We start from the raw sequence: 14,370 nt of genomic DNA, 5'->3' as shown, positions 1-14,370 counted from the left end.
TTGATAAAGACTTATAGTCGAAAGTACTCGCTAACTCTGAAAATAAAATTTGTGGCATATATCTGATACCATCTGACTCGTTATTTACTATATATATATATATATATATATATATAGACCAAACATGAAACTTTTATTGTTTTAAATCAAGAACCTTTTGAATAAAATTGTCTCTAAAATAAACAACTAATACCGGTACATTTCTTATTTGTGTTCTAATCAATTCTGTAAGATAACATTACAAAATGTGCCTTAAAAACACTTTCAAAGTATAAGTACAATGAATCAATTCAGAATGTTTTCTATCATAAGTATTAAATTTATCAGAAACATGAAATCTAATTCTTTTCAAAATATGACATTAATGCATATTTGTCTTGAATAATATCAAATTGACCTGCCGTTCTCAACATGACTCATTCTATCGGAGACCTCACTAAAAAACAAAACTGATGGAGTCAATTTTGAATAGGTCTAGTGTAGCCTACTGTATGAAGATAAGTTGATGCAGTGAATGTTCTAATTTTTATGCAATTATTTTTACTGTTTTTATCGTTTTATCAATTCTATGAAGTTTAAGTAACTTGTATGTTTTGATGGAATAAATTAATAATCACATAGGTTTCGCAGCTGTCACTTTTTCACAAGCTGTGTGCCATCAACGGGATATATCGCATTACAGATGTACAACAAAAGATGATACTAAAAATCAAATTCAATATAATCACTGAACCGATATTCGGTTATTGATCCTGGATGTTCATAAACCTCACTAAATTTCTCTCCACAGGTAGACTTCACAACCACAATCGATTTTTTAATGGACGGGCGCACTTCACTGCTTTACGGAATATTTTTGATACGAGTATATTAAGGTAAGCTTTAAATTATTCACTTGAATAACTAATATAAAACGTAGCCTGATATTAATTTTATCATTAATATAAAGGAGGTAGCCTACAAAACTATGAAAAATCTGAATACGAATTTTACTAAATGGCAACTTTACTTTTCAGCCCTGTGCTTTGAAAGAGGTGACACACGGTTGAAATTTAGGTACGAGTGTGACCAGTTGTCAGTTATGTGCTACCACGCCATTCTACGTGGGACATCTCATAACATTCATTAATTTATTTGGAACCGGAAAACATTTAAGGTTTGAGAAACTAAGTATGCAGTGTTTATTTCTATTTGCTCATCAGTTGCAAAATTTTCTAAAGGTCTTTTACATCCTATAGCCTCCTCATACTGTTAAATTTGGAGTTGCAAGTCCAAAGTGTAAATGATACGGGTAAACAGCCGTCCTATTGATGAATATTTTAAATCTGTGTAATTACGTATCACAGAAATTTTACCTGCCAAAACACAAGGCTTTAGTCCATTGGAAAGCTACACTGGTCAACCGAGAATCAGGCCTATGAATATGTCTTATTATGATGAGTTATTCAGGCCTTACGTATCAGCTTAACTACGGCTGACTGTAGTTACATACCGCCCTAGCTAGCCTATACTATGTCGAACTAGGCCTAGTGTTCAAGTAAGCCTGTTCTCAACACGGTATGGCATTCAATCAAAATTGTTATTTGCAGAAGTGAATAGTTGAATACCATGGCAATACAATCATTTTCATGGCGATATACCGTGTTAGTCCTGTTGGTTTTGTTCGGTTTACTTTGGTATGTGAATGTTAACGATGACTTGAACAGAAAAACAACACATTTTAAAGGTATGTAACAATATATTTTTCCGTTACTTTATTCAATTTTTTTTCAATAGAAAGGTGTCGATGTACGTATGTTAGCGCGTATTACCTTGGTCTCAATGCGCTTATTAGAGGAGACGGTAACCACCAAGGTCCCATCAGATGCAGCCCGCAGCGCACTTTCGTCAGGAGGACACAGGGGTCGCCCCAGCTCTTTATACAAAGTTTATATCAATACATATGGCTTCTCATGAAATTTATTCCAGTAGGGGTTCACAATCACAATGTCATCCCTTATATATCGCCTCTCCTGGAAATGTAATAATTTTTTAAGGCCTACATTACTGTATTTTGTAAATATCAAATATATTGGATACAGAATAATTCTTATTTTTGACAGTAGTTCCAGATAGAAAGGTATTACTTGAGGTTCTACGGAAACTAGGAGAGACAGGCCAGGTATCCGAATTTCAAAACCAGCTAGCCAAGGAAATACATATTAAAGAAACTAATTTGACAACTAGTGCAGTATCGGAACAAGTAAGATATATAATGCTATAAAAAACATAAACAATGTTTATATAAGTAGGCCTAGAAAATAGGTAAGTTTGTCGATCGTTACACCAAAATTAATCTGTATTTTACATTTCAATTGTCATGACCCGTGTTGAAAAATACCTTAACATGATTTTATCCATCATTAGGGCGAATCAAAAGTTATCAGATTATTAATTTATTCAATTTTTTCCCTTTCATCTTTCATTATTCTGACATCTTTTTCTCAACTGCCTTAGTCTAAAGCTTTAGCTTTCAGTAAACGCTAATTTACGATTATTACCGTGTCAATGAATTGTGTTTGTACATAAAAGGTGTCATTATTTAAATAATGATTATTTTAAAATCAGGCTGGAGATATTGACAATTGGGAACCAGAGGCGGTTGGACAGGAATTGTATTTTTGGTATTGTAATTAGGCCTAAATGTCGAGTAATGACCAACAATCATTAAGCTATTCATGGTAAATTAGTACGGTAGCAAGTTCATGGCTACAACCAAGGAGCAGTCACATTGCATAGATAATATAAATGCTCCCAGCTATTACTGTATCAGATTAACTATTTAAATCTTGAAATTTTCCTGTTAAACATCGGCCTACTTGGCAGATACAGGTGACATCACGGCCATGCACGGCCAAAAACAAAACTGGATCCGATCTTAAAGCTGTTTACAGTCAGTTTTAGTGCTGCTATAGAAGCCACCACCAAACCTCCTAACCTTTTCCCCATTTTGTCAACAAATACGCATCGATTCTTGCGTTCATCGACACATTTATATTTAAAGTTAAAATGATCGCGTAAGCCTATCCAAGAATGTGTTTTTATATGTGTTTTAAAGGGCTTGTACAGAAATAGGACTTTAGTTTATATTTTAAAAAATAATTAAACCCGACGAAACTGAACAAATATATTTAAACAACGTTTATTATCAAACAAAAACGCGATGCCTATTTTCGTTGCTTTTATAGAAATATGTTTCTAATTTTTTAATGCATTGTTTCTTGGCACCAGGAGTGGTATATTATCGTAGAAAACTATCTGACAGAAGAAATAAATAGGAATGAATTTATAAGAATTTATAACATGTCCATATCTAAATATTATATATTCCCATACCTTGATAATGACTGAAAATACCATCTTAGTTATCCGTCTTTTGGCCTTTTTGGCATCCTGACTTGTGAAATCGTTAGACTAAATCTGCCTCGGGGATATAGCGTTGTGTTCGCCGTCAGTCAACAGAAAAATAGGCCAAGTGGTAAAAATCCAGCGCCCCTTTGCACACAAAACTCATGCACTCCTTATTTCTCTGTCTCTTATACACATCTAGATGTGTATAAGAGACAGCTTCACTGCTTATCGGAACAATGATATTGGTGACTTTTTAAATATACTTAATAGAATTTCGAATGTCTTCAGTAGGTCTATACGGATTTATAGAGCAATTCCAAAAGCAATCTTGAAAAGAAGACAATCTCGAAAAGAAGCCCATCTAAAAAAGAAGCCCATCCAATGGTCCTTAAAAAAAAGAAGGCCAATGCTTCTATTCGAGGTTTTACGGTACTATATTCATTATTATCGAAACTTATTCAGTTTAATCTTCTTCTCTCGCCTCTTTCCATTCGTTCAGCTTCACTTTTTTAGATTAATTTACTTTTTATTTTATTTTATTTATTTTTTAAATTAGGCCTATTATTAATATTTATTATAAATATCATCATAATTAATTTTGCTATGGTATAGTCTTTTGGTGGGACCTTAACAACAATATCCAAGTGCAGGGATGAGTGCATTGTGATCATCAGCCAAATCAAAACAACAATTTCTCTCAAAGAATTAGCAAAACCCTCTAGTGAGTTATATAAATGAAATAATCCTTTAGGATTCTAAATAGTTCAACAAGTTGGAGAAGGCTTCTGCATACTTAACAGTGAAGCTGATAACCTTATATTATTTTATTATTTTATTTTATTTTATTTTTCTATTTATTTTTTATTTAATTATAGGCCTATATATTTCTTTGGACAATGTAGACCAAAATATGCAGAGAAATAATAACAACAACAACAACAACAACAACAACAACAACAACAATAATAATAATAATAATAATAATAATAATAAAAGAGAAATATGAAAATTATATTAAAAAAATTAGATGTAGACCATTTTTCTTTGGTTTCATTGGTATATTAACAATTAATGTTCATATACAGTGCATGTGAAGAATAATGATCATAATATTATTTAACGTAAATTAGCCAAATTCTGGTGAAGTCATAATTGTTGATAATGAAGAGCGTGATTTGTCTTTTCCAGGACGAGAGCGAAATAGGCGTCACTGAAAACCACCCAGCAAAAATCATCATTAGTAGAGTAGAATCCACTCAAAAAGTTTGCGAAGAAAAACAATTCGCAAACAAGTATACGGAATTCAAATTTAAAGACACAGGCCACATGATAGTGGACGAAAAACACAAGTTTATATTTTGCTATATACCAAAAGTATCATGTTCTACGTGGAAACGAGTCTTTAGATCTTTATATTTAACACATAAATCTGGTCTAAGGCAACTCAACGCTTTCACGTCAGAAGAGATCGAATATCGTTTAAAAAATTACCGTAAAGCAATGTTTGTACGCGATCCGATCACTAGATTTCTGTCAGCATTCCTTCACAAGTTTTACACAGCGAAGGACGGTGTGATCCATATCTGGGAGCGGACATACGGGAGTAAGATTATAAAGTTGTACCGGCCATGGATGCAGTTAGAAAAGGGACAGTTAGGCTTGAATATAACCGTCTCTGAGTTTATAAAGTATGTCGCTGATTTAGGCGAAGATCTTGATATAGACCCTTTAAGGGATCACTGGTTACCGATGTATAGGTCGTGCGACCCGTGTAAGTTTCAACCGGAATTCATCGGTCATTTTGAGAATCTAGAAATCGAAGGTCCGTATCTTCTTAAGTGGCTAGGCGTCAACGACTATGTGGCGTTTCCCGAGTATCATTCATCGAACGCAGCCGATGGGCTTATAAATGCCTATGCAAATGCAGAAATGGGTCTGATGAGGAAGCTTCGTGCTTTTTACCATCGTGATTATGAATTGTTTAACTATTCAGCAAACGATACAATGAGAAAGGTTTTATTTGGGGAATGAGTAAGGTGAAAGCTTTCAGTTATGTGTGAAATATTGTAATAGATGAACCAATTAGAGAGCAGACAGCATTCACTTAATTCTTACTGATTGTTTTAACTAGATATCAAGTACAGTACTGGTAATCATCATTATCAAATACAGAAATAATAATAAATAAATAAATAAATAAATAATAATAATAATAATAATAATAATAATAATAATAATAATAATGTTAGACAAAATTTGTCAAAGCGTCGTTAGCAAAATTGTTAAACTATCAGAAGTCTGAATATTAGACGGCAATTTTATTAACCAATGCAATTGTCTACGTCACTGCGCATATATCTCATAATTTATATTAATGATATTCAAAATATCGATTTATATTACCATTACTGTGGTCTAGATATGGGATCCTTTTGATTTTGATAACTTCTATTTCTGGTTTACAAATCTGACAGGCTTCCGATCTTAAGAACGATGCAATCATCTACCAAAATCCACCTACGTCACTTCTTTTGGTGCTTAAAATAATTTTCGACTGTTCTCAAATTTTCTAACATGTTTTTTTTTTTTTTAAATATAGGCTATCTTCATACTGGAAGTGATTGTCCACCTCCATCATTTTTTATCGATCAAAAAATCGTCTCTCAATCTTTGGTTATTCTTACATCTCATCCCATCGATTTCTTCTACTGCATCTTGGTTATGACTACTGGAGTGTTCGTACTTTCCTCTTTTTATACTGACTGTGTTACCCGTGGCTGTGTTCTCATTTTCTTTTCAACGAATTGTATTATAATTCTCCTTTTCTTATCCGCTTAACTGATATTAAGATCGGTCCTTGTTGGTGTCTTCAAGGAGGTAAAATTAATTGTTATATCTCCTTGGTCTCTTGTTCATATTCGAATTTGTATAACCTGTCTTAGTTCTTTTTCTTTGGATGACTGGTTTTTGTTGCTTGTATTTTCTCATCGAAGATTCGATCGGATTTAATTGCTTAATATCATAGTTGCTTTTCGGGTGTTTTTGTATTTCCTATCGAATTACAGGCCTACATATGGCTAAGATTCTCAGTTAACGTTGATATATTTTCTTACATCGGATTCATCGTTCGAATACTTAGGGTTACTTTATACCTTGTTTTTTTTTGTTTGTTATTTTTTTTTGGTTTTTTTTTTATTGGTGCTCTTGTTTCATCCCAACAAATGATATAGCATACATCATAGTAATCAATACTGACTGGTTTCTCTCCTGTATTCACTTGTCTTCTTTGTTTTTTCAAGAATTTCATTATAGGGAAGTTCTATTTTAAGGGTTTTCGTATCTTCTCTGCAGTTAAATTATATATCTGTATTTTTAATTAATTGAAAGGGGGCTCTTAAGTCAGCATTGCTGTTAGAGCCACCTTCTAAAAATATTGTTGAATAAATAAATAAATAAATAAATAAGCCTATGCGATTCGTCATATCCGTTATATTATTAATTCTATATTAATATACAGACAACTTTTGACTGTCAACGATGATAGTACTGTAAACGCATTTAACTAAGAAGCTGACCGGCCGGCCGACCGACCAGGTGGTACAGCAGCAGACAAGCACTCAAAACAAGTGTTTCTTTTGTATATCTCAAAGTGGTGTTAACTAAAATTGTTATATTCATAATAGCATCGTACTCTCATAACGAAGAGAAAGAATAGGCCTATGATGACAACATAATATGTATTAATTTGATTATATGATACCCAGCTCATGTTTGTATTTCGTTGACAGTCAAAGGTTTCTAAAAATGAATAAGCTACTGTGTATAGTAGTAGAATGGTGTACATGAAATACTGTACTATTTTTGATTTATTGTTCATCGAATTCACATTTCCCCGATATTTAGTGTTTTACTTGTGATGTTTTGCTTGATTTCGTTGGTCTTCCTTACCAATTGCATATGATTCGCTCTCTTCTCACGTCATTCTATGACGTCATGTATACAATGTTAAATTCATGTACCGGTAATGAATCAGTCTTTTTCAATTACCTTATTTACGTTGTCCATGTTTTACAGCCCAGACTATTCAAACAACCACTAATGATTACAGAGCCAAACCAAGGCAATATCATTATATACAAGCCCAGGTGTGAATGCAAATAGTGGAATACAAGTTATGCGGCTCGGTTCCAGTAGATATTATTTATGTGTGTGTGTATACCATCTGTCTCTTATACACATCTAGATGTGTATAAGAGACAGTATAAGTATAGTTTACAATAAACTATGGGCGTTTGTGTTATTATATTAGGCCAGTTGTTTAATGCTTATCATGTTAGATTTGTTAGTCGTAATAAAATGTTATAGTCCCCAGAAGGATTGTGATTTTAATATGTGTATCAATGTTCTTTACTAAGTTTAATTTGCTAGGTTGCTTTCGTCACAAAATTTGGCAAGGCCGTAGTCTAGACAAGTTAAATTATACATTGTCGTTCTATTCCTTTTTCAATGATATTTGCTCTATGTTAAAATAGTATTGTTGCTAATTTTGTGAAGACGCCAATTTTTCATGAAGTTAACATTAGCTTCTGCCCTGACTGCATTCTTTGAGATTGTCAGCATGCAATGATAGGCTAACTGCCGCCAAACTTTGGCAGTATCACTGATGACGTCATTAAAACACTACAGTGTTAAAACAAGATCTAAAAATCATATCAACTTCAAGAAAAAATATTATTGTTGTTATTATCATATTGTTATTGTTAACATTATTTTTATATTATTAAATTACATATCATCAATGTACTATGCCTATTATTTATATTAAATATATATACATATGTTGTTATTAATATATATATACACACATATATATATATTTATTATTATATAGCTGTAATGTATATTACTCTATTTTGTTGACGATTTTAAAATATTTGATTGTATAATTGTTTTTAATAAAATTAAAAAATATGACGATACATTTGATAAATATCATGTCAAACAATGCCTAAATACTTTGCCATTGCTAGGCTCTATATCATCATCAGTGTAGATTCCATATAGGCAAACTTACATATACGAAGTAAAGTTTGTGACACGTCAATCTATACGTAGTTCAATCGTATCAAGTTGTAAACAAAAAGATCATGAATAAAAACAAATGTATAAATAAATAAAGTGAAATCAGAATAACAAAGTTAAATTAACATGGTAGAGTTATTTGTTGAGTGAGGCCTGTTCCCATTGAATGCAATGTTTCCTTGATTTTAAGATGGTGCGTTGATGGGGCGGAGTCAAGAATATGGAAACAGCCTCACTACAAGCTTGCATGCATTTGCGAGAATTCTTAAAGGTGTTTGAATATGTGCCGGCCAAGTGCTCTGAGAAGTGTCGGCATTCAGTCAGCGCAAACAAATTTATATACAAGTGAGCGGAGCCGGCAGGGACAGGATCTTTCACTGAAAACAAATTTTTAATTTCAAATGAAGAAAAAAAAACAACTTAAATTCGAAATGGTTACACAATTACTTGGAAAGCAAACGCATTTTATGCGAGACAACCTTGAAAAGGGGCCTATAATATTATGATGGAATTTTAAAATAAAAAGTGGTGGTGAGTGTGGCATCTACATTGGCCTCAGAGCGTTTAACGTTTGTTGGGGAGCATACAGAATCAAGATATTTTGAAATTATTTTATTGATGGTATGTAGCGGAAACATATTTTTCCTTAGGATGGATATTAAAGTTGAAAGGTCTTTATGAAAACCCATCCAACTACAATTAATTTTGAATGTCCTGTCAACGAGCGTCCGGACCAGCAACAAACAACTCTACCATGTAATTTAACTTCGTCATTCTGATTTCACTTCATTCCGTTTATTGTACATTTGTTTTTATTCATGATCTTGTTGTTTACAACTTAATACGGTAGAATTACATATAGATTGACGTGTCGCTTCGTATAAACATTCCTCCATGGTATAAATAAGATTGCCTATGTAGAATCACTGTACACTGGTGATGACAGTAGGATCTGTCGAAACATGTTATGTAAAGTAGGGCCTCGCAACGACTACGATTCAGGCATTGCCTGACATGATCTTTATCAAAAGTATCACCATATTTTTAAATTTTATTACCTGTAGTTGTATATTGTCTCATCGATCATATGGAAACATAATTGTTTTTATAAATGTTTAGTGATGTAATATGTAGAGCCGCTCTGATAGTGTTTGCGCTCATGGTAATCCTCAAGGTATTGTATTCTCATTGTTATTTTTTCGTTGTATTGTTACCTGGAAATTGAAATAAATAAAAAAAAATGAAATAAAATATATTATTAAGCTTTAATTTACCGAAATGAATTACAAAAACCAATATGTATTTCACTTTAACTTATGGTCGCCTTTATATTTCTCTCAAAGCCAATTTCAATTAACAAAATGTATAACAAACTTGAAATGAAATTATAGTATAACAAACATGGATTTAAATATAGTAACAAACAGGGAATAACATATAGGCCTAGATCATCGATACACAATTTCAATACAAGAATTTCAAACAGTACAAAGAGTCACTCATAAATTAAATTAAACAATATGCTCTAAACACATCTTCACTTACAGGGACGTAGCCAGAATTTTGAAAGGGGGGAGGGGAGCCATTATAGGAATTACATATGACCCCCGGCGGGGTCAAGGGGCGAATCCCCCTGTGAAGTAGCGCACTCTGAACGTTCTTAGGACTGTTTGAGAGGATAAAGTGAAAATTGCAATAGACGCATTATAAATAAGCGAAAAAATAATTATAAAATAAATCAACAGTGGCAGATCCAGGAATTCGAAAGAGATGTGAACCAGGGAGGGATTTTCACAGTCCTTAAAAAAATGCCTTGAATCCACCTCTGCTCAAAACATCCAGCCCCACAATGGTTGGAGCTGAGGTGAGAAAATTTGAGGAAATAGTACCTCTAGATGGCCAGAAATGACACTTTTAGTAAAATTCATCATCATCACATCACCATTAGTCAAAATGAAGCGCCAACAAAAATTCTCATGATCTTTTATCAGGGATTTTTGACAACCATAGAGATCTTATTTATGTGTGTGTGTATACCATAGAAAACAAAGCTTAAAAACATTGTCTTTGATTATTGTTATTATTTTTATTACTATTAGTAGTAGTATTATTAAACAAACATGATCTTTTATCAGGGATTTTTGACAACCATAGAGATCTTATTCTTATTAATGTGTGTGTGATATACCATTAAAAAAAAAACATAGAAAGGAAGCTTAAAAACATTGTCTTTGAGTATGTGCTTTACATAGGGCTACTTCAAAAACGTGGTTTCACAACCACCTCAGCCCCACCATGGCTGGGGCTGAGGTGAGAAAATTTGAGGAAATAGTACCTCTCGAGATGGCCGGAAATGACAATTTTATATAGTAAAATTCATCATCATCACATTACCATTATAGTCAAAATGAAACGCCAACAAATTTCTCATGATCTTTTATCAGGGATCTACTTAATATCCAGGACAACTTTAAAGAATAAGCTTTAAAATTTCAGCAATGTGTACAAAGGTGGGGGGGGGGGGAGCGGGAGCCGCAGCTCCCACCCTGGATACGTCCCTGCTTCACTATATCAAAACTTGAATGAGCTAACAAATTAAAAGTATCAGATACCGTAGTTAAAAAATTTAGTCAGAGTATATTGTTTGTATATGGGGTATGCGGGCTTCGACCTTATGACTTGAACGCTCTTACCCCGGGATGCATAATTCGAATGTATTCGAGTTTATTTTTTGTTGTATAGAAAGTACTGATTGAATGGATGAAATAGTATAACAAACAGTAGAATGGTGGTGGAGGAATACATCTACTTGATGACAGTAGCTTCTCTGTTACTTTTATTCATTCCTGGCAACTCATTTTTACTTTGTTATTGTATACTTGTATGTCATTGTGTTTTTGCCTGAATAAATTAATGATGATAATAAATAATAATAATAATGATGATAATAATAATAATAAACATGGAATGAAATACACTGTAGTGTAATTTAATTGTCAATTACGTCATAATATACGCGAACTATATTATATCATTCAAAAATGTTTTGACTACAGTCATCAATCAAATTTTGAATTGAGAAAATATTTACTGTCTTGATTGTACTACCGTACTGTATCTTAAAAGTTCTTTTGTATAATTCAATGGACGTTTCCTTTTGTTTGGACTTGAAGTCTCTAGTTTAGTTCTTTTACATTTATCTTTTGTAAATTGTATTGTGTATTGTTGTTTAATGCATTAAAAATGAAATAAAAAAAGTGCAGGTGCTCTTGCGTTTTGCGTCAATCCCTGCTGCGTTTGCGCTAATCCTTGCTGTGTTTGCGTCAATCCCTTCGCGTTTGCGCTAATCCTTGCTGTGTTTGCGTCAATCCCTTCGCGTTTGCGCTAAATCCTTACTGTGTTTGCGTCAATCCATTCGCGTTTGCGTTTGGAGACACATGCTTTTACAAGTTCCTCTATAGCAATTTTGAGGCACTGTGCAATTTAAGCAACAAAGTGTTTTAATATTGGCACTTAAATCAGCCTATCTTAGGCCTAGGTAGCTATATTATGTGACGACAGGTAATAATATTGTTGGTATAGTGAGCGTAGTGCTTGCCTCCAATTGGGCTAAGTGGCTTGGGGAAAAAAATGAATTAAAACAATATAAATCGGGTAACGTTATCTGCTAACTGTATGTTATTATTTTATGTAGAGTAACCTGATGCATAATTAGGCCAACTTGATGATAATGATTAAGTATTCAATTTGTAACTTACAACCAGGAACTTACAGATGAAATGATAAGATACAGATGGACCAAACTAGGTTCTTGGAGAGATGTTCAAATAATCTGAGCCGATGCAAATTGATAAGTAAAGCCGGACACTCACTGCGTCGTACGAACGTCGCACGACGAATCCAACTCTGCTCTCTCTGGGCGATAGACGAGGCGTCGCCGTCTGGTGATTGTCGGTGGCAGTCTGAATGGATCGTCATCAAAAACGATCCGTTGCGCGCGCGTCGTCGTGTTGCGTTCTTTACAGGATCGCTTCGGCCGACGAGCGTCGTGCGCAAGGAGTGGCTTAACTGATAATTTAGGTGGTACTAAAACATGGTCATGATACACAACGTCATCAATGACCAGGTAGAATTGGTTTCGTCTGACTGTATTTCATGGTCTCGTGAGGTCGGGTGGTGGTCGACGGTTGTCATGAAATCGAAAGTACTGTATAATTCGTAATATTTGACCAAGGAGGTAGGCCTATAAACTATTTATACCTCCTTGATTGGACTAATAATGCTCCTTCCGAATGACAATACAATTCTGAATTACAATCGGCAAGTAATGGTATAGGCCTATATTGTATTTTCAGTCTGGCTGTCTACTTACGTTTTGATTTGAAATATTAACACTCACAGAAGATATATATATGTGCCGGTAAGTGTAGTTAAAATTGTATCAGTAGTTAGTTAATGTTATTCGAAACTCAGTCTACGGTATTCATATTTTACCCCTATATAGTATATTGCTTCCTGATTGCATATTGTTTATACGCTGTGTAAATATGTATGCAGCCAGAACAAAACCAGATATTAATATTTGTTATGTTGTATAATAATGTATTCGTTTTCCTTGTAATTTATTTACTCATGGAGGAATAATAAATTTAATTCATCTAGTTATGGCCCTGATAAAAATTAAATTTTGAAAAGAATTTATCAATTTGGCAATAAATCTACATTTGTCCATGGTGGGCTGAGCAGGGTATGAACTCTAGTCTCCATTAACTTTAAATCTCGTACCTGTCAATGTGCAGCAGGATTGGGGGGGGGGCGGTCTACAGTATTTATATTTGCACGCCTATTTCCTAATGCATAGTATATTGCATCCTCCTGATTGCATATTGTTTACACGCTGTGTAAATATGTATGCAGCCAGAACAAAACCAGATATTAATATTTGTTATGTTGTATAATAATGTATTCGTTTTCCTTGTAATTTATTTACTCATGGAGGAATAATAACCTACATTTGTCAATGATGGGCTGAGCAGTGTATGAACTCTAGTCTCCATTAACTTTAAATCTCGTACCTGTCAATGTGCAGCAGGATTGGGGGAAGGGGGCGGTCTACAGTATTTATATTTGCACGCCTATTTCCTAATGCATTGCATCCTGATTGCATATTGTTTACACGCTGTGTAAATATTTGTGCAGCCAGACCAAAACCAGATATTAATATTTGTTGTATAATAATGTATTCGTTTTCCTTGTAATTTATTTACTCATGGAGGAATAATAAATTTAATTCATCTAGTTGTGGCACTGATAGAAATTAAATTTTGAAAAGAATTTATCAATTTTGAAATAAACCTACATTTGTCCATGGTGGGCTGAGCAGGGTATGAACTCTAGTCCCATGTGCAGCAGGATGGGTGGGGGGGGGGCGGTTTGAGGCTCTGCAACTTTGCCAGTTGCTACTTCCTGGAATCCAGAGGTGCCATATTTCCAAAGAGATAAAATCAATCTCCATGCAACTTTAAATCTTGTGGCTGCATTTGAGGGGAGGGGTAGCGGCTGTAAAGTTTGTCTGCATCTATTTCCGGGCATTCAGAGTTTGTTCACCAACCATGGTGGGAGCTGGGGTTAATAGGCTTTCAGACCCTCCACCTGTTAAAGTCCCTCTCCGGACCCCCTCTATTTCAAATTCCTGGATCCGCCACTGCAATAATATGATGGGATATCAGACTACAGGGGAAAGGTACGACACGATAGACGACATTTCGGCAGAACTATAGCTGACAAAAGTTAAAATAGCCAATGTATTTGATTAGAAACGGAGGCTAGCAACTTTTATGCTGTAATATTTAAAACATTCTATTCTGTTCCTCTTACACTGTTTACTTATACACATCT

At 34.0% G+C, this 14,370-nt stretch overlaps 2 protein-coding genes across 6 annotated transcripts in view; one reads left to right on the top strand and one right to left on the bottom strand.

The window, feature by feature from the left end:
- LOC117121792 (adrenocorticotropic hormone receptor-like) overlaps positions 1-5,017 on the bottom strand; it is a 22,066-nt gene extending 17,049 nt beyond the window's left edge. The window contains exon 1 of one of the 2 annotated variants that reach the window (XM_033267105.1): positions 4,882-5,017. The gene's annotated coding sequence lies outside the window, so the exon portion shown is untranslated. The remainder of the gene's footprint in view (positions 1-4,881) is intronic. The other variant, XM_033267106.1, reaches the window with a different exon arrangement.
- Positions 736-14,370, top strand: part of LOC117121791 (carbohydrate sulfotransferase 11-like) — a 16,240-nt gene continuing 2,605 nt past the window's right edge. The window contains exons 1-5 of one of the 4 annotated variants that reach the window (XM_033267101.1): positions 736-875; positions 1,017-1,156; positions 1,590-1,726; positions 2,103-2,242; positions 4,579-6,851. In XM_033267101.1, the coding sequence (XP_033122992.1) occupies positions 1,609-1,726; positions 2,103-2,242; positions 4,579-5,421 (1,101 nt within the window). In that variant the 5' untranslated portion in view covers positions 736-875; positions 1,017-1,156; positions 1,590-1,608 and the 3' untranslated portion in view covers positions 5,422-6,851. Of the gene's footprint in view, positions 876-1,016; positions 1,171-1,589; positions 1,727-2,102; positions 2,243-4,578; positions 6,852-14,370 lie in introns of those variants that run through there. The other 3 variants (XM_033267100.1, XM_033267098.1, XM_033267099.1) reach the window with 3 other exon arrangements.

Source organism: Anneissia japonica, unplaced genomic scaffold (genome assembly GCF_011630105.1).
Source record: "Anneissia japonica isolate Jap-2015-1 unplaced genomic scaffold, ASM1163010v1 scaffold1558_len139704_cov169, whole genome shotgun sequence".
NCBI lineage: Eukaryota > Metazoa > Echinodermata > Crinoidea > Comatulida > Comatulidae > Anneissia > Anneissia japonica.
This window is presented reverse-complemented; position numbering and strand designations above follow the sequence as displayed.